Here is a 20,008-nt window from a genome sequence, read left to right on the forward strand (position 1 = left end):
TTTATTTTTTATTTCTTTATTTTTATTTATATATATTTATTTATATATATATTTATTATATATTTATTATATATTTATATATATAAATACTATATATATTTATATATATACATTTTTATATATAGTATTTTATATCTAGTATATATATAGTATTATGATTATGATTGTAGTAAAAATTGATCACTACTAAGGAGTAAAAAAAGCACACAAAAAGAAGAAACACATGCCTTGTAGCTTGTCCATGAAGGGCTCCATGCAGACTTAGGAGAAGTGAATTTTAGAACAGAAAATGAGTGTTAACAGTTATTAAAAGGGAAAGGCAAGCTAGGTGATGTCTAAAAAGTGGGTCTAGGCTGTGAGATAAAAACAAAAGGCCAACACTTTTAGAACTTCATGGCAAAACACAAACCCAACGGTGTATTAAATCTGGGATTGGAAAAACAAGGAAGTTGCCTCTATTATGTGTTTTAATGATTGATAGGCTTCATTTTGGAGAAATGACTCTAGACACAGGCAACTGAATCTCATCTAGTCGGGCAGAGTGCCAGATTATCTGGAAAATCCCTGACATGGCAGGTATAGGCAAAGTCCATCATGGCCCAGTGACCAGTCAGTAGAATTTGAAGGCAAAACCAGACCTGAGTTAGGACAGGTTTCAATCAGTCCATAACACAGAATACACTAAAGGGTGGGAAAAATGCTGTTTGAAATACATGGTGAGATGAATTAGTTGAATAATATAGTAGAGAAATGCTAGCTAGTACCTTTCTCCTCACACAGGGGACCTTCCAATATTAAAGACTCAGGTAATAGAAAAACATCTTTGAATTTCATGATTACTTGCCTTCCTAACCTTAATGTCAGGCAGCATTAAGGTCTCATTTGATGTAAGTGCTTATGAATTAAAAGTGAGACCAGGTGTCATGGTTGGATTTTTCTCTAGGTGAAAATTTTGTTTTGGATTTCACCATGTTTGGGTTCTACCAGATGAATAAAATGAAGGGAGAAATGAACAGTTGAGTCATGAATGACTGGAAAGATGTTTCAAAGGTAAGCAAGGGAAGGTAGTCTCATTAAGGAAGGAATGATGGCAAGAGGGACAGGAGGTAATTGTTAGGATTAATATATGGTAGGACACGGTGAGTCGAAGTATTATTGGAGTTCATGGACTGAAGATAGTGAGCTAGACAGTTAAGAAGTGGTGTTCTACAGTTGAGAAGATTGAAAATCACATATGAGTTAAGCTTGACATTTTAGATAACTTACAAGGTCTTGGAGTGAATTTGGCAGGGAGGTTTTTGGCTAAGTTAGGGTAATGAACAAGGTCAATGGAAGACAAGAAATCAGAGAACTAAGAAGTCAAGTTATTGATATTGAATGCTGATTTCCGTGAAAGCTGAAATTACCAAGAACATGACAGGAATATTATGGACAGAGTAACAGGAGCTAGGAGATAAAGTCTTCAGGGAACTATGAGGGTGATCTCAAGCAAGAACATGACAACTACGTGGGTAGCATAGTCTGATGGCATGATCGCAGTGCCCAGGGCATTAGATATGAGGGAGGAAGAATCATCTAGGAGAAAGGAGGGCTCTACCCCTATTCACAGACCAAGTAGTAAGAGAGAATGGGAGAAAACAGTCACCAACTCAGGGGAATACAAAAGAAACAGCATTCTTAAATGAAAGCCAAATTTCAGTCAAAGCAATGAAATGAGGAAAAAGTTGAGAGCAAAAGATAGGGATGGAGGGATTCAGCTGATAACTGATCTTGGTTTCAGGAGGTCCAGGGAAGAATCTCACCAGCAAGGGAGTGTTGCAAACTGGGTTCAGAAATGGGAACATGCAGTTATGGGTACAGCAGTGTTTGGGCAATGGGGGCTGATCTTGGAACTCTAGGCTTATTACAATGCCTTATGTACACCACAGGGAAGGCCTAACACATCAGAGATAATGTGTCAAGGCAAATATGTGGGCAAGGATGTGTATTTGGCTGTGTGTTTATGGGAGATCTTGTCAAAAAACCCTCTTCATTCCTGCTATAAGAATGTGGAGCTGAAGGGAAGAGACAGTTTTATCCAGAGCATCACAAACTCTGACACTTCTTTCTGTTAAGTGCAGAGAGGTGGAATATGCACGTAGGATAACTGGAACCACCAACAGGAAACTTCTTTAGAACACCTGCCATTAGGGATGCTTTGACAGGCCATCACTGTGTTCAAAGCCAGCCTGACTTCTGTTGCTAGTCAGAGCCAGGTTTAAAATCCTCCCTTTGCCACTAACTTGCTGTGGGAATTTAAACATGGTGGAACTGTTTTGCCCAGTGCCTGGCTTACTGACTATATATTAGCTTTTATTAAAACTAATATTTATATTGATAACAATAGTCAGGACCTCTCAGTCAGCCAGACTTGCCAAACAAGAAAGTCATATATCCTCATGTTTGACTCAGCGAGATTTCATGTCTTTTTAAATGAAAACAGTAGGATTACTTTCCAAAAGAATACTGAAAATGGTACAAAGATCAGAGAGCCTTCCAGAAAGCTGAGAGGCTGGCAGGGGGGCATCGCCCTCCAGCACAGTTGTTTACTTTTGATTACTTTTGCTTAAAACTGATGAAATAATTAAAATAAATCCTTTGTGTTCAAAGGATAGAACACTAGTAAGAGGAAGTCTAGTAGCTCTTATGGATGGGATTTCTGGGAGAATTAAACAAGGATTACATAATCTCCATTCATGAAAGAACTGATTTATGCAAAACAACTCATTAATATGTATGTGAAGGGTGATCTCTCAACTCCATAATTCTTGAAAAAGGGGGAAAACACCCTGAGGTTGACTTCGGAAATCTTGTCTGTAGATCTAGTCTCATTCTCATTTGCATTTCCTGATGTCATGAGTAGAAATACTGCCTAGGGGGATAGTATTTCTGACAGGGGATTATAGTCAAAAACCTATTACTTTGGATAATTCTCAAGCACATTTTTCCTTGTTCTTTATTCCAGCATTTTATATATACATATATGGCAAGCCTGTGGTTATAGTTAAGGAGAGGCACAAACAGAGAAAATAGACTTTATTTTGCTCACTGTTCCCACATGTGTTAGGCACACAGTAGGTGCTCAGGAAATATGCATTATTTGAATGTATAAATGAATATGTTGAACAGCCATCTTAGAATTTGGAAATATAAATTAATATTTGCTTTTCCCCTGGATTCATGTAGACCATAACAGAGCTGCTTCCTTGTATCACCTTGGGTTGACCCCTATAGTAGTGCTGCTACTGGACTGCCTTTAGGCAATGTCCTAAATCTTATTTTAGACTATGTTTCCTACTCACTCTGGTATTGAGGCTGGCAGCATCAGTGTCCTCTGGATGCTTGCTAGAAACGTAAACTATTGGGCCCCACTTTAGGCCTACTGAATCAGTACTTGTATTTAATAAGATCCACAAGTGATTCGTATGCACATTGATATTGCACAAGCACTCATTAAATGATTAGGGAGGTGGGTTAAACCATCGGAATGACTGGCATCAAATCCCAGCTTCACTGTATTCTAGAGTCTCTGGACCCATTTCAGTTCTCTGATCCTCATTTTCTTCATCTATAAAATTGGGATTATAAGTTTACATGGCAGTTTTGAGGACTGAACTATAGATTATTCTCTTTAACTAGGAAGAACTGTTGAGAAGGTTAGTACTTCCTTTCAGGAACATATGTCTATAACATGTATCATAGAGGGCATCCTCAGATCACAAAAGTTGAAAGGCTTATATGTCTTATTTGTATGAATTCCCATCATTTCCTCACTCCTACAATAATGAAGGGGATAACATAAATATAGTAACACCAGTTCAGGAACCAGAACAACTTTCCTCCCAAGCACCCATTTATAGGAAAAGACTCAGCCTCATAAAAGCACACAGGAATGTTCAAGGAGAATATTCTAACCCAGTTTTCTGAAATAGGCAAGAACTCTGGAGGGAGCTATGCTCTGTAAACCTTCCACCAAGAAAAGCCACAAAATACATGAACAGAGTGAGCACAAGCTTCAAAGTCTGAAGAATTCAGCAACTCGTTTCTATTGCTTGTGTTTCTGAGGACCTACTGATGTTGTAATGGCTACAGAGAGAAATCAGAGTTTGGTGGATTCACACATCTTGACTGTAATAATGGCTACAGTAATAGCAAACTGGGCACATAGTTTGGGAAGCCTCCTAACAAATGTTATGGAAAAGGTCTGAGAAGTACCTAATGAATGTTAGCTCTTATTTTTGAAAAATAAGAAGCCACTATAAGAAATCCAGTGTTGTAAGTGTACGAGCATGTTTGTGAGGGGAATGTTATTTACTGAATCACCCACTTTGCTCTTCATGAGCATTCACAGGAGAAACTTCTCTCAGGTTCTAGAGTCAGAGCAATTATGTTTACAGAACGATGGCATGTTTTTATCCCATGAAAGATATGAGCCCTTTTTTGTCTTGGCCGCTAGAAAGCTCAACTTGAGTAACTGGATAGGACCTTATCATATTAATTTTTATTCTTTTTATTCTCTTTGGGTTTTATTCTTCTTGAGTTTAGCTTACAGTTTGAGCCTCATTTTTTTCTTTATCCATCTTATCTATTCTAGTAACTACCAGACGTCAAGACTTACTGTAAGACTGCAGTAATTAATACAGTGAGGCATTTGCACAATGGGAGACAAATACACCGATGAAAGAGACAAGAGAGAACCTAACAGCAGTCCCAAGCAAACATACTTGATTTCTTTCAAATCTGGTACTATAGAACAGTGAAGAGAGATTGCATTTTTTTAATGGACTGCATTTTTAAATCTATCTGCTGACTCAGCTGGATTCCCATAGGGGGGAAATGTGTATATATATATATATATACATTCACTGGACCTATACTGAACCTACCTTGCACCATGCAAACAAATAAATAAATAATTTCCAGGTGCATTGCAATTTTAAACATGAAGGACAAAACAAATTATAGAAGATAATATAGGAAAATATCTTCATGAATCCAGGGCAAGGGAACATTTCTTAAAATTTTATAAAAAGCACCATCACTTATAGGAAAAGATTGATAAATTGGACCTTATGGAATTAAAAAATTCCTGTTTATCAAAAGACATAAGGGAGTAAAAAGGCAAGTCGCACAGTAGGAGAAGCTGTTTTCCTATATAAAAGCAACAAAGTGCTCAGATCTAGAATCAGCCACGAAGAAAAAGGAAGACAACTCTAGAAAAATGGAAAAATGACTTCAATTTTTTTTAAGATTTAATTTTAAGTAATCTCTGCATTCGACACAGGGCTAGAACTTACTGCCCCAAGATGAAGAGTCGCAAACTCTACTGACTAGACAGCCAGTGCCCCTAAAAAATGATTTAATTTTTTTAATGGGGGGGGAGAGTTGCAGGTAGCCAATACACATAAAAAAGTTGCTCAATTTTATTAGATATCTGAAAAATAAGTTAAACCAAAATGAGATACATTTACGTATGCTCCCAAAATGCTAAACTTTTTAAAAGACTGGCAAATTAATAAATACAAAATGGATGAAAGACCTAAATGTGAGACAGGAAACCATCAAAACCCTAGAGGAGAACACAGGCAGCAATGTCTTTGACCTCTACTGCAGCAACTGCTTACTAGACACATCTCTGGAGGCAAGGGAAACAAAAGCAAAAATGAACTACTGCGACTTCATCAGGATTAAAAGCTTCTGCTCAGTGAAGGAAACAATCAACAAAACTAAAAGGCAACCTATGGAATGGGAGAAGATATATGCAAATGACATGTCAGATAAAGGGTTAGTATTCAAAATCTATAAAGAACTTATCACACTCAGCACTCAAAAAATAAATAATCCAGTTAAGAAATGGGCAGAAGACACGAACAGACATTTTTCCAAAGGAGACATCCAAATGGCTAATCGACACATGAAAAGATGCTCAACATAACCTGTTATCAGGGAAATACAAATCAAAACCACCTCACATCTGTCAGAATGGCTAAAATTAACAAAACAGGGAATAGCAGGTGTTGGTGAGGATATGGAGAAAGGGGAACCCTCTTACACTGCTGGTGGGAATGCAAACTGATGCAGCTGCTCTGGAAAACAGTATGGAGGTTCCTTAAAAAATTAAAAACAGAACTACCCTACAACCCAGCAATTCCACTACTAGGTATTTACCCAAAAGATATAAAAATACTGATTCGAAAGGGCACATGCACCCCAATGTTTAAAGCAGCATTATCAACAATAGCCAAATTATGGAAAGAGCCAATGTCCATTGACAGATGAATGGATAAAGAAAATATGGCATATATATATATACTAAATATATACACACACAAATGGAATATTACTCAGCTATTAAAAACAATGAAATATTGCCATTTGCAACAATGGGCTTGGAGCTAGAGTGTATTATGTTAAGTGAAATAAGTCATTCAGAGAAAGACAAATACCATATGATTTCACTCACATGTGGAATTTAAGAAACAAAAAAGATGAACATAGGGGAGGGCGGAAAAAAAGAGAGAGGGAAACATACCACAATAGACTCTTAAGGATAGAGAACAAACTGAGGGTTGTTGGAGGGGAGGTGGGTGGGGGAAGGGCTAAATGGGTAATGGGTATTGAGGAGGGTGCTTGTTGTGATGGGCACAGGGTGTTATATGTAAGTGATGAACCAATCAATTCTACTCCTGAAACCAACATTACACTAAATCTTAACTAACTAAAATGAAAATAAAATAAAATAATAAAATAAAATAAAATATGCCATCAATAGCAAATGTTGTCAAGAAAGTATTGCTTGGTAAGAGACTATATTAACAAAATCACTATGGACAACAGCTGGCATTATCTTGTACAGTTGCAAATATGCATACCCAAATGCCCTGTAATTCCACTCTATGTTATGTACAACAGCTAAATGTATGCACAAATGTACCAAAAGATAGATGTAAGAATGTTCATAAATATTCATCTTTGCCTCTTGAAACAATCCTGAGTTCCTTTACCAGCCTATGTCATTTGTAAACTGTAGTATATTTATTGTATTTTATTTATTTATTTTTTTAAGATTTTATTTATTTATTGACACAGAGAGAGAGAGAGCACAAGTAGGGGGAACAGTGGCGGGAGAGGGAGAAGCAGGCTCTCCACTGACCGGGGAGCCCAATGTGGGGCTTGATCCCAGGACCCCGGGATCATGATGTGAGCCAAAGACAGACACCTAACCAACTGAGGCACCCAGGTGCCCCTATAGTATATTTATACAATAAAATATTATATAGTGATAGAAATGAATGAACAGTGACTACCTAAACAACATGGATGGGTCTCACAAACACTGCTGGCTACAAAGCCAGACTTGAAGGAATATATGTTGTATGGTTTTATCCATATGAAATTCAAAAAGGTAATATTTAATTATAGATTTACAAATAAGATAGTAGAGAGGAAGGAGAAAGTAGTAACCGGAGGAGTATATAAAGGAAAGGGCATTCTGGGGTGTTCGCAATATTCTGGACCTGGCTTAGTCATACTTCACTGAGCTGTATATTTATGTGTTTTATAGTTTTCTATATGGGTTATACCTCTTAGAAAATAAAGTATATAAATTGATACCTTAAAATATGATAAACATTTCTAGGACCTGGCACCAAAACTTCTTTATATTTGTATTTACTTTTTAAATACTTGATTCTAATTTGCTATTAGGTAACATCGGATATATATTAACAATAAATCTCAGAAATTATTTCATCTGATTCTTTAACACAAACAAAAATTTTGCTGTTATTCTCAACCTGTTTTATAAATCTCAAAAGCAAAATCTCTACGGGCTATGCTCATAACTTCCTCAAAGCCATGTGTCAACTAGCACAAGAGTAACGAATAAGCATTTCAGCTTTGGGTTTCTCTCTTAGTTTTATAAATCGGAAACTCCCAGTTTTGATAGGATGAATACCTTACTTTTTAACATTTCCCTCTCCTACCCCAACTCAGACTGGCAGCTTAAATATGCAATTTTATTCAAATGGACCAAAAGACTAGGTCCTACTGAATATAAGTAGAGGTGAGAGGTGAAAGGAGGCCTGAATTTTGAGAGTATCATTTCTGATAAGGTACATAAATAGATGTCCAGCAGTGATGGTGAAAAAAGAATGAGGCTAAAACATTGGGTAATCTGCTTCCCTGTTGATTTTAGATTTTAAAAATATAATAGTGGCTTGCTGTAATTCAACCATGTGACTGCTCCAAGTCCCCTTGTTTAAGACATGAATTGTTTTTAAAAGCTAAGATGAAGTTTTCTCCTTGATATATCAAATGGTGGTTATTAATACATTAAGACAAATTCAGAATATTAATTTCATTGAAACATTGTGTTTTCTCAAGTGATAATGAAAAACCAATACTAATTTATCAACTGTCTTTTGAGAAATTAAAGAAAAAACATGTATTTTCCCACTTTGTTTAGCTATTTCTTTTCTAATATACAAAAAAAAAAAAAAGGTTAAAAGCCATCTAGCATTTTCATTTGTAATTACATATGCATAACCACTTAACACATACTTCCCAAGTATCAGAGACTTTACAATTTCCAAATGAGTTTTTAAGTGTTATTTTTAAAGCTTCTTTTCCTGGTCTTAATTTCTTTTTCAGATATTAATGTACTTTATCACCATATCATCAGGATCGTGTATAACTATTTTTGCATTTCTAATGCATGAAAAAATTTTAAGGACATTTTAAACTGATCAAAGATGTCGATATTATGGCTTTTACCTGGATACCTTTACTGTTGTGCTGTGACTGTGGTTTTTATTCATGTGGATTTCATTTTACTTTCTCTACCTATAAATAAATATATATTTAAAAATTATTTTGAGATGGAGATATGAGAAATTCTGGTCTATTGTAGGCTGGGTGACCTTGGGCAAGTAACAGAGTTCCCCCACCTTGAATTTCTCTATCTGTAAAACACAGTTTAGAATAGCTTACAAGGATAGAATAAAGTTGAACAGCATTGCAGATATAAAATCCTTTGCATTCCTCAGGAAAAAAAAATTATGATGATCATAAATGCCTATATTTATAGCCCTTTAAAATGAATTATATTGCATTTTAACCTTGAGCCCTCTAAAATCATCCCTCTGATGTGGAGCAAGAATTCCTTCACCCCATGTTACAAGTGTGAAAACTAAGGGTTGGAGCATCCCTAAGTATGTGTAGTGTCGTTTTAATAATATTAGTAATATCATTAGTGTATCAGACTAATATTTTATAGGAAAAGTATGTGGCATTTTCAAACTACATTTTATAAACAACTTCAAAATCCTTAACTTCGCTCAAAATATTTCCATTGTTCTGGGGATAAATACTGATGTCCGAACCATCTATTATATTATAGTTGCATAGCCAGGTCTCTGCTGAGCAATCCATTAACAACTTACAGTCACCCTTACCCTCTGCTCTACATTTAAAAAGTATTTGTCCTGCTACCAATCCTATATGAAGTAATATTAACACCCCATTTTATGCATGAATTAACACTTGTGCACAATGTCACACTGACTGGTGAATACTCTTCAAACACAGGCAGTTTGCCTCTGGTGCCTCTGCCTAAAAGCATCACAGTATGATGGATTGTTGTGTGTTTCTTTGGCATTTCATAGTATCATTCAATCACCCTGTTGTTTAGATAGGGCTTGGATGTAAAGGGCCTCCAAAATTTGAATGTATCTGCCTCCAAATTATTTTTCAGCCTTTCCCTAGAAAACTAGTCATTTTATAAACATGGCCTTATGCACTTCTGTTATCATGCCTGGTCCTTTGTCAATCTCCTCATATATCCTCCAGTACTGGGGCTTGTTCACACATCTGCATTTCGTCTTGGATCTAATTTCAACCTGAATGTTCCTCCACGCACTTGTTGTGTCAGGAACACAAATTGATATTTCAAGGCTTAGTTCAAGCCACATTATCTTTGGAGGAGTTCTATTGCCCTTTCCCCAATCCAGGTAAACCTTACTATTCCTTACTCTGGGCTGCATTATAGGTTAAGTCTACTTCTCCCACTTCACCTGATATTTTTTTAAAGGAGGTTCGGTAGGCAGTAGGGATGTGGACTCTGAATTCTGACTGCATGGCTTTAAAAACTGACTCTGCCACTTAACTATTTGTGTGATACAGGGTGAGTTACTTAATTCCTCTATGACTCAATCTGCTCATTTGAAAATAACCTCATAGGGTTATTGTGAGGCTCACTGGAGTTAATTTACATAAAGAGTGTAGAACAATGCCTGCTGTATGATATGTACTATAGAAATTTTGTCAATTTCTTTCTTTCCCTTTTTTTTTTTTAATTGTGCTTAAGGTTTCAGCTGTCTGTTCTGTGAAGACAGGGAGTAGCTGTTTCTTACCTATCATTTAATCTTTAGGCCCTAGCACAGGGCTAGATGCATAAAAATAAGGTGTTTTCTGGGTGGCTGATGGATGAATAAATGAATGGTCAGTTAGGAGGCTCCAGTGTAGCTACCTTTCCCTCGGCAATAAGGGGAGAACCTTATTTGAAATGGTATCTGTGATTAAATATGAAACAGTCATAACCAAAAAGTCCTATTCATGAGTAACTTTTATCCCAAATGTTTATCTATTCATTAGTAGAGCTGTATTATTAGAAGAATCTCAAAAAAAAAAATACAGCTTAGTGAAATCATAGGTTTATTTCAAAACACCTATCTTTTTTTCTCAAGGCTGACATTTTAAACAGCAATGACAGATGCAATGTTCTCTCACACAAGTACAGAGTAATTCATTAACATACATATGAAAGGAAGAAGTCTACATTCAACCTTTACTACCAAAGTCCTTGAGAAATAAAAGAAATTCAAAGCAGCTAACAAGTGTAGCTTATAAAATTCAAACTGGTTTTATCATTCAAGAACAACAGGTTGGGAGCAGGAGCTTTTGGTAACTAGACACCTGCTGAACTTGCTTTAGGGTTGACACTGGGGGGAAGAAGGAAGAGCTTAAAATAGAACTCTACCTGACAATCTGGAATGACAGAATCTTATGTAGAAGAACTGATGGGGACTTTTGTAATCAAATAATTCAAAACATACCTTTAATAAGTCCACAGAGATGAATGTCTTGTCTGGGTAACATAGTTGGTTAAAGACAGATTTGATTTAGGAGTACATTTTATAATAGATAGTTTTGTATACATGGGCTGCATTTTAGCAGGGTTTCATGGTGGGATGAATCAGGATGAGGCAAAGTGTTACAGGCTGAGCCTAAAATAAACCCTGAGGGTGTTTCTGAATTGCTGAACATCAGGATAAAAGTTACAAACAAAAGCCATCAATTATCTAGAGGTATGTACCTACAGAGTCTTTCCCAGGGACAGGTTAGGTTCTGAAAGGCTGTTCATAGTTCATTTGTTCTCAAGGTCAAAGTGACACTATGCAATTGACTGCCAACCAGTAGGAAGCAGAGTTGCTGATACAATTTTATTTTGATGTATAGCTTTGTTCTTACTATAGAAATTCATACGAGTAGGGTTTCTGGACCTAATTTTTCTATCAATAAGTAGATCAAATATCTTATATTAAATGTTCTAGTGTCTGTCTTACTTTGGGTCCCTTAGAAGCAGAGCCTGAGGCAGATATTCAAGTGCGTATGATTTAGGGAGAGAACACTCCCATGAGAAAATGAGGGAGGGAAGCAGAAGAGAGCTGGGAAGGAGCTAACCAAGAAGGGGTTGGTCCTCAGCTGTTGTCTGGCTTCAGCCTGATCCCATAGGGAGTCGACGGCATAAATGGTAGACCAGGTGCAGCTGTGGTCATTAAAAACTGAGGATGGGCATGTTGTCCATTAAATGGGGTCTGGACAGGGTTTCAATAGCATCTACCACCAGGCTTATTGTAAAGCTAACTGTCCTGAAGATATGGCTTAATATTGAGGCAATTACTATGCCAATAGCAAATCAAATAAAAGAAAAGACGCACACAGGTTTTCTGTGGGCAGTGTTTGGGAAGGATATTATAACAAGAAAGGCATGCCCTTAAGAGTCTCAATTTTTATACTCAAGTTTCAGTTGGTTCTCTAACAATGGAACTTTAAAAAGCCCCAATCTCAGTGAGCCTCAGTCTTCTAATCCGTAAAATAGAAACAACAATAGCATCTATCTCCTATGCTAGTTGCCTGGCTGAAGAAGGTTAACATATGTCAAAGCACCTAAAAGTCTCGAAAATAAGAGAAGAAAGAACTAGTCCGGAGGAAGTTTTAAAATGTAAATGGAAAGATTTTTCTATGAGTAACTATAGCAGTTTGAAATATGTATATGCTTGGCCAAATTGAGGGAGGTAATTAAAAACAGCAAGAATTACAGCTACCATTTCCCAAATGCCTATAAATCACCGGGGCTTTGCAATCATTACCTCAGGTAATCCAGGTCATTGTCCTGTGGGTGATGCTGTCATTTCCACTGTATACATTTCATCACAGAGGCTTAGTACTGCTGAGGTAGGCTGATTTTACAACTAGATATTTGACAGAGATAGAAATTGAACTCAGATCTGTCTGTATCGAAAATCTTAGCATTCAACTACCATTGTTATCCAACCTACCTAAAGCCTTTACCAAAATGGGAATTGTTGGAAATTTATGAAGGTGTTAGTGAGGAATTCAAATTAAACTGAAGGTACAGGTCTTGCACTTCAGGAACTTTCCATTTGGCTGGAGATTAGCATTCAGACTCTACTTGCTGTGTCAAAGAACCAGAACAGATACCTAATAAGAAAAACTTACTCTTTTTCTTTTCTTTTAAGAACTATGATGCAGAAAAAAAACGCAATGGAAATGATTACTTTATTCCACTGAATTCTGATGATACTCTTTAAAAAATAGTAATAAAAGACACATAACATAAATTTACCATTTTAATCATTTTAAAGTATACAATTTAGTGGAACTGAACACATTCAGATTGTGTAATCATTACTACCATTCATCTCCAGAACTTTTCATCCTCTCAAACTAAACTCTGTATTAATTAAACACTAACTCCGGATTCTTCCCTCCACCCAGTCCCTAGCAGTCACCTCTCTGCCATCTGTCTCTATGAATTTGCCTTTCTAGTTACCTCAGATAAGTGAAATCATATAATATTTGTCTTTTTGTGTCTGGCTTATTTCATTTAGCAGGATGTTTTGAAGGTTCATACATATTGTATCAGATTTTTATTCCTTTTTAAAAGTTGGATAATATTCTATTGTATATACACACACACACAAACACACATTACATTTTCTTTATTTATGTTGATGGACATTTAGGTTGTTTCTACCTTTTAACTATTGAGAATATTACTGCTATGAATGTGGGTATACAAATACCTGTTCGAGTCCTGCCTTTAATTCTTTGAGGTATATACACAGAAGTGGAATTGCTATGTCATGTGGTAATTTCGTTAACTTTTTTTGAGGAACTGCTATACTGTCTTTCATGGTAGCTCTACCATTTTACATTCTAACCACCAATGCACAAGCATTCCAATTTTTCCACAGCCATGCAAGTATCTGTTATTTTCCAGTGTGTGTGTATGTTTGTGTGTGTGTGTGTGTGTGTGTGTGTGTGTGTGTGTTAATAACAGCCATCCTAATGGGTGTCAGGCAGTATCTTGTTATAGTTCTGATTTACATTTTCATAATGATTAGTGATTTTTTCATAGGAACGAGTGTGTTTTCATAGGAAAATTTATTCTTGATTAGGCATGTCCCTTCTACCATTTTCTCTCGTTTCTCTCTCTCTCCCTCTCTCTCTTCCCTTTCTCTCTTTAAGAATAAACATTTCTCAAATTGTCTGTAGATTTACATGTGGATACAAATGTAATTTCGTAGGATGAAACTTCAGAAAGTCTACATTACAAAATTAATATCCTATATTTTAAAATGAGATTAGAACAGAAGGATTTGCAAATAGAGGCTCCTGGACTGTAAGTCATCAACACTTTTTTGATTCATTCCTAAGATCCTTGTGTAAACCACGGAGAGCTGTATGACACTGGGTGGCAAAGATAAATCTGGAATTTTCAAGTTTTTTTAAGCTGTACTTTACTACACAGAATGAACAACCAACTTAAGTGAGTTCACAGAGTACTTATGAGACACAGGAGATGGAGGGAAATAATTCTAAATTACTAAAATGTGCTGGTTATGCTTAGGATTGGTTCAAATGAAGAGAGATAATTACACTCAAGTAAATCTCTCCCTGGACCCAGCAGGAAACACTACGGGCATATGGCACCACTACAGGTCCTGGACAGAGAGACAGGATGGTGTAGTTCTTGTTTTTGTTTCTCTAAATTTCAGACTTGGAACCTAAAATCCTTTAAGTTTGCAGAAGAAAGACCAGTTAGTGGATATAGGCCATCCTGCTTTCTGCATGAATAGTGAAAGAAATGCTGTTAGAGATCAACAATCATACACCTTAGACCCAGAAGGAACATTTTATGAAGAGACAGGAAAATCAGCAAAGACAGATTTGATTTCTCCCACTCATCCAAATAGAAACATGTAATTTCTTCTTAATTTAAACCTTTTCTTTTTTTTTTAGCAAACATATTGTAACTTGAAGAGGCTCCTAGTTATATGTAGTTTTTTTTTTTTTTTGAAGATTTATTTGTTGAGAGAGAGAGAGAGCCCACAAGTGGGAGGGGCAGAAGGAGAAGGAGAGAGAATCTCAAGCAAAGTCCATGCTGAGTGAAATGCCCAATGGGGGGCTCGATCTCATGGCTCTGAGATCATGACCACAGCCAAAACTAAGAGTTGAACGCTTAACCGACTGTGCCACTCAGGTGTCCCTAGTTACATGTATTTTTAAAACAGAAAAAGGGTGAGAAACAATAATGTAGGGAATTAAAATTTTTTTTTCTTTAAAAAAGGGATGAAGAAGAAAAGAGGAAATCTACAGTTTTGTTAATCACAGTGCATTAACTTTACATATAGGTATTCAGTTGTTGTCATGAATAGATAGAATCCATAGGTCTAGAGATACTCAAGGTAAAACAAATAATTGTGCTGTGTGAATATTCCTTTACCAGAAAGTCAAATTTATCTTATGGAATCTGATCCAAATCATGTGTATCTTCCAGGGTCATATCCTATCCAAGCAAGAGAAATAAATAATTACTGTGGCAGAATCATTCAAAAATCTCTGCAGTATTATTTATTTCTACAATATAAGTTTCTGATGAGCATTTTGTTCTTTTATTTTTCCAAATGATAATCTTACGCAAAATACAGAAATCAAGTATTGTGATTATCTTTACCCTATGTTTCAAAATAGCCACCAGCCTTTGTTCATATTCCACTTAGCTCCAAAAACTTTTGTGTTATCTTTCTATTTCCACATATACAAACACAGTCAGATAAATTTAGCAATGCATGTGTGTACATATATGTGTGTCTGTGTATGTATAACCACATACATATATATGTGTGTGTGTATACCTATATAATGCTTGTGTTTATATACATATGACTGAATACACACATGCACATAAACACACACATATTCAGAAACAAGACCATTCCCAAAATGGCCAACATAAGGGGAACTGTATATGAAGCAAGGGATTTTGGAACACAAGACTCAATTACTCAATTTTGGGAAACAGACTCAATTACTAATTTACGTATCTACTGATGAGTACAGTAGTTCTGAAAGGTAGGCTCTGGATATATATTTTATTATTAAAATTTCAAAACAATTACTTTTTCAAAGTAACAGACAGAATATACCTTTCCATGAGCACCCAAAGGATTAGCTGCTAACTCTTTGGCTTCCTGATATATCCTCTGAGGTGGGCAGGGGTGGAGGAGGGGTTGGGGAGGAAGTGTAAAGAGAGAAATTTAAAAAAAAAAAGAGAGAGAAATTCAAGGCTTCTCTTCCATCTACATCAACAGATATAATTACTTTCAATCAAGGCTATTCCTGGATTCAATATGAAACATTTCAGTCTCTGGAAACACTACATATAAAGGATATAAGAGGCAATATGTCTATTGTTCATCTGCTAATGTCCTCAAATGTCACCAAGGTAATTACTTGGATGACATTTATGTGATGCAGCTGGACATTGTTACAGTTAATATAAAGCCTGCCTTTGGCAACCACTTTATTTCCACCTACATCAAACTGTGGGTGCATAATCACTTTTCCTGGGAGAACACCCACCTCCCCCAGAAAACATCTCTACCCTCAGTTTTTTCTTCCTGTGTTCTGCACACTAATATATAATGCAAAAGAAGAAGAAAAAAAAAGAAGAAAGAAAAATAGTAATATGTCATATATCTTTTTCTTAATATTTATATCTGGAACTTTTAGAGACGTTTCTAAATATAATTTATAAAATATAATAACACTGATATTTTCTCTTTTTTTTAAAGAGGATTTTGACTATCCCCAAGAGTCTGAATTCATAAAATGCACAGTTAAAACTTTTATCGCCATAAATTAATCACTCTCAAAGAAGAGATGATTTGCAAAGCCAGATTTTTTTCCTAATATTAAAAAATATTGTATTAAAAAAACACAGGGATTAGATTTTTCCCCATAAACTCACATGCAAATTGGAGCTTTGCCTTCCGACTCAGAATCGTCCCCAGAGTGTTGGTGGCCAGGCACTGGTACATGCCAATATCTTGATCTGTACGGGGGCTACTGATTGCCAAATTGCCTCCATCCAACCTGTAGTGATAACTCATGGTAAAATCTATATCTGTGCCATTTTGCTTCCACCTTCAAGGGAAAAAAAATCAAATTATGTTATAACATACAAAGTTGAACACTCCTAGTCTTAAACAACATGCAGTTGTAACTGCTTGGACCATTTACGCGTGTATGTATGTATGTATGTACGTATGTATTTGCTAGGATCATTTAAAACAACAACAATAACAACAAACAACAAACATGATTACACGTGGAGACAATCTTTCAGTTTCAGGAGCTCAGTGATATTAATAACTAGGTTATTTGAAAGATCTTCTACTCTATGAATCACAAACAGTTACCCAAATGTGTACAAAGAGGCAACACAACTCTTGACATGAGAAATAAAACTGAGACGTTCAGTCAATAATACTGGCCATTCTATTCCTTTAGCGACTTTTCAAATAACATATACCATAACTGAACCCCCACAACTGATACTAAAAAAATTGGACATTGAAAATGATTTAGAGATAGAAATCCAAAAAGGATAGATTACAAATGGCATAAAGAAAGCCAGCAAAGATTTTCCAATGCCAATTTGAGGCTGATATCAAAACAATAATAACCTGCCTACTTTAGAACATGATTGTTTCTGTTAGTCTCTTACTTGGAAAATTAATCATGCTGAATGTGTTTCAACAGTACTTAGAAATGCCAACCTAAAATTATACTTTAACAAAACAAATGTAATTTGGGAGGTTTTTATTTTGGGAAGCAAAAAGTCTCTTGGCTTACCTATTAGTCAACAATCCTTTAGTACATGAATTAAGTAGAAGGGCCTTACAGTTATATTTATTTTCAAAGAACTGTAAGATGTTTTAGAAAATTACATTTGGCCATTTTAAGATGAATTAATACCCAGTAATTATCTCTAACCAAACCTACTTCCCCCACCTTTCGCCCCCTAACTTTTAGAAAAACAAACGAATGACTTTACCCTATGGAACATAGCTAATTTCCAAACCATGTTATTTTCAGAATCTTGCTACAATTTTCCCTTTCATGCTAAGATCATATTAAAAAAATTTTGATGAGGGTGGCTAACTATAAGAAAGAAATTACATTTTATAGTATTGTTCCAAACATCATTGATTTCTTTAGGAACATTGTGAAAAATCCAGTGTAGAGAGTATGGCAAATGTCTACCATAGTAGAAAAGAAATACAAACTTAGGTACTTCTCCACCCTACTGAAGATGAGAAGTGATTGACCAAATACCAAATCAGTCAGAGGTTTTCAATCAATTTTAAAATTATTTAGCCAATTCTGGTGTACCTCAATTTCCTTCTAATAAAGAGAATTTGAAAGACAACAGCCAAAACCAGTGTATTTCATTTGCCTGAACTTTGTCAAATTTTTTTTTTCTAGAGAAATATGTACAGTTGTTTGCTCTCAATGTTAGGAGGAAAAAAAAATAGAATTTCTTTTTTTTTTTTTTTAAGGCCTATCCCAAGACTCTAATATTCTTCTCCCAGCTCTATAATACTGTCTTTCACAATTTGCTTACAGGGCATGATCTTTGGACCTCCATGTTCCCTTTCATTTTCGAAGCAAAGGATATACCACACTTAGTTTGCCAGCTCTCTTTAATTTTGGAATCAATCGCTGAAATAACTGCTGTCATCATTACATGCTCCTAATTAAGCCTGGTAATTGTTTTTCAACACAAATTCAAAGTTGTTGGCTTAGCTGCAGCAAATGAATTTTTCACAGTATCCCCATAATCATTTTAATCACTATGGTACAATGATTATTAAACTGTGCATATAGATCAGGGGTTCAGCTCCTGGTGTGGGCTTTCTCCTAATTAATATGTTTAAATCAATGGAGAAATAGTATTAATGATTTCAAGTGATTGTCATAAACACATTACTGATAGGATTGCATACCCAGGAGAATTTTTGTACAATGCAAAGTAGGAAATATGTTTTAAATGATTATTTTCAGCATCTGCATTAATATCATATTAATTCCAGGAGACATAATGAATTTGAACTAAAATCTTGACCTTTTTCTGGAGAACATCCTTCAATATTAAGTAGTTAAGCCCTGTATCAAGAATATAATGGCTGGGGGCTATGTTTGTTGTCCCTAGATAATACGTGTGTGCTTGTGTGTGTGTGTTTGTGTGTCTGTGTGTGTATTTCAGAACTAGGCCTTGTTTTAGAATTACACTGAGTGCTTGTTAAAACTGCTTATTTCTGAGCCTATCCCTAGACTTATGAAGGAGAACTCCAAAAATCTAAATTTGTAACAGTTTCTCTGGGTGATTTTAATGTGCACTAAATTTGACACCACTGACTTTGTGGAAAGTGTCCTCAGCCTAGCTTTGACATTCCCTTCCTGTGTATCTCTAGATGAGTCATCTAATTTCTCCAGAAGTCATATCCATCGATTATAAAACTTGCACAATAATGTATATCCTGCCCTATCCCATGGGGTTGTTAAGAAGATGACGTGAGAAAATGAATGAAAAGAATAGAAGGGCAGAATGACTACTATTATGATTTTTACTCAAAGACACCTCAACCTTCTCGGATTAAGAATATCTTCACGACTAAGGTAGAGCAGACTAAATTAGAAAAAGGAACTTCCTGTGGTGATCAGGTCAAGAGGAGATCTGTCAGAAATCCTCAATGACATCCAAAGACCTTCTTCTGATAGAGTGTATCTGGCATAGAAATCATTTATGTGTGTGTTGTTTCATTTTCCCAAATAAAATAAATATTCTGAGCTGGAAATATGTTCATTACTATCTGATTATCTTAGACTTTTAAGTGTAAACAGTCTCACCCAAGTACCAACTTTGGGTAACCCATTTTCCTCCCCTTCACAAAGCTTCCTCTTTAATTCTCACATGTTACCTGGTCTTTAAAAAAATTAAGAGTGATCCTTTCCATGGAAAAGATTTGTTCACACTTGCACTGTTTGTGAATGTGTTCACTCCAATGGAAGTGACTGGAAGACAAGTTGCTTTTAAACTATTTCTAAAGTTATGCTTTAGATATTGCTTATTTTCCCCCATGAGATTTCTTTTCCTAAAGAGAAATTACTAAAAGATGGAAAATATGGGGTGGAAGGAATAGGGTAACTGGGTGGTGGACATTAAGGAGGGCATGTGATATAACAAGCACTGGGTATTATATAAGATTGATGAATCACAGACCTGTACCTCTGAAACAAATAATACATTATAGGT

General features: G+C 35.7%; 1 protein-coding gene across 4 annotated transcripts in view; it reads right to left on the bottom strand.

The window, feature by feature from the left end:
• The window catches only part of CNTN6 (contactin 6), a 151,633-nt gene extending 134,819 nt beyond the window's left edge, over window positions 1-16,814 (bottom strand). For all 4 annotated transcript variants that reach the window (XM_040628539.1, XM_040628540.1, XM_040628538.1 and 1 more), the window contains exon 1: window positions 16,658-16,814. In XM_040628539.1, coding sequence (XP_040484473.1) covers window positions 16,658-16,799 — 142 coding nt within the window. In that variant the 5' untranslated portion in view covers window positions 16,800-16,814. The remainder of the gene's footprint in view (window positions 1-16,657) is intronic.
• Window positions 16,815-20,008: the final 3,194 nt, after the last annotated feature.

This window comes from Ursus maritimus, unplaced genomic scaffold, assembly GCF_017311325.1.
Source record: "Ursus maritimus isolate PB19 unplaced genomic scaffold, ASM1731132v1 scaffold_14, whole genome shotgun sequence".
NCBI classification, from domain to species: domain Eukaryota; kingdom Metazoa; phylum Chordata; class Mammalia; order Carnivora; family Ursidae; genus Ursus; species Ursus maritimus.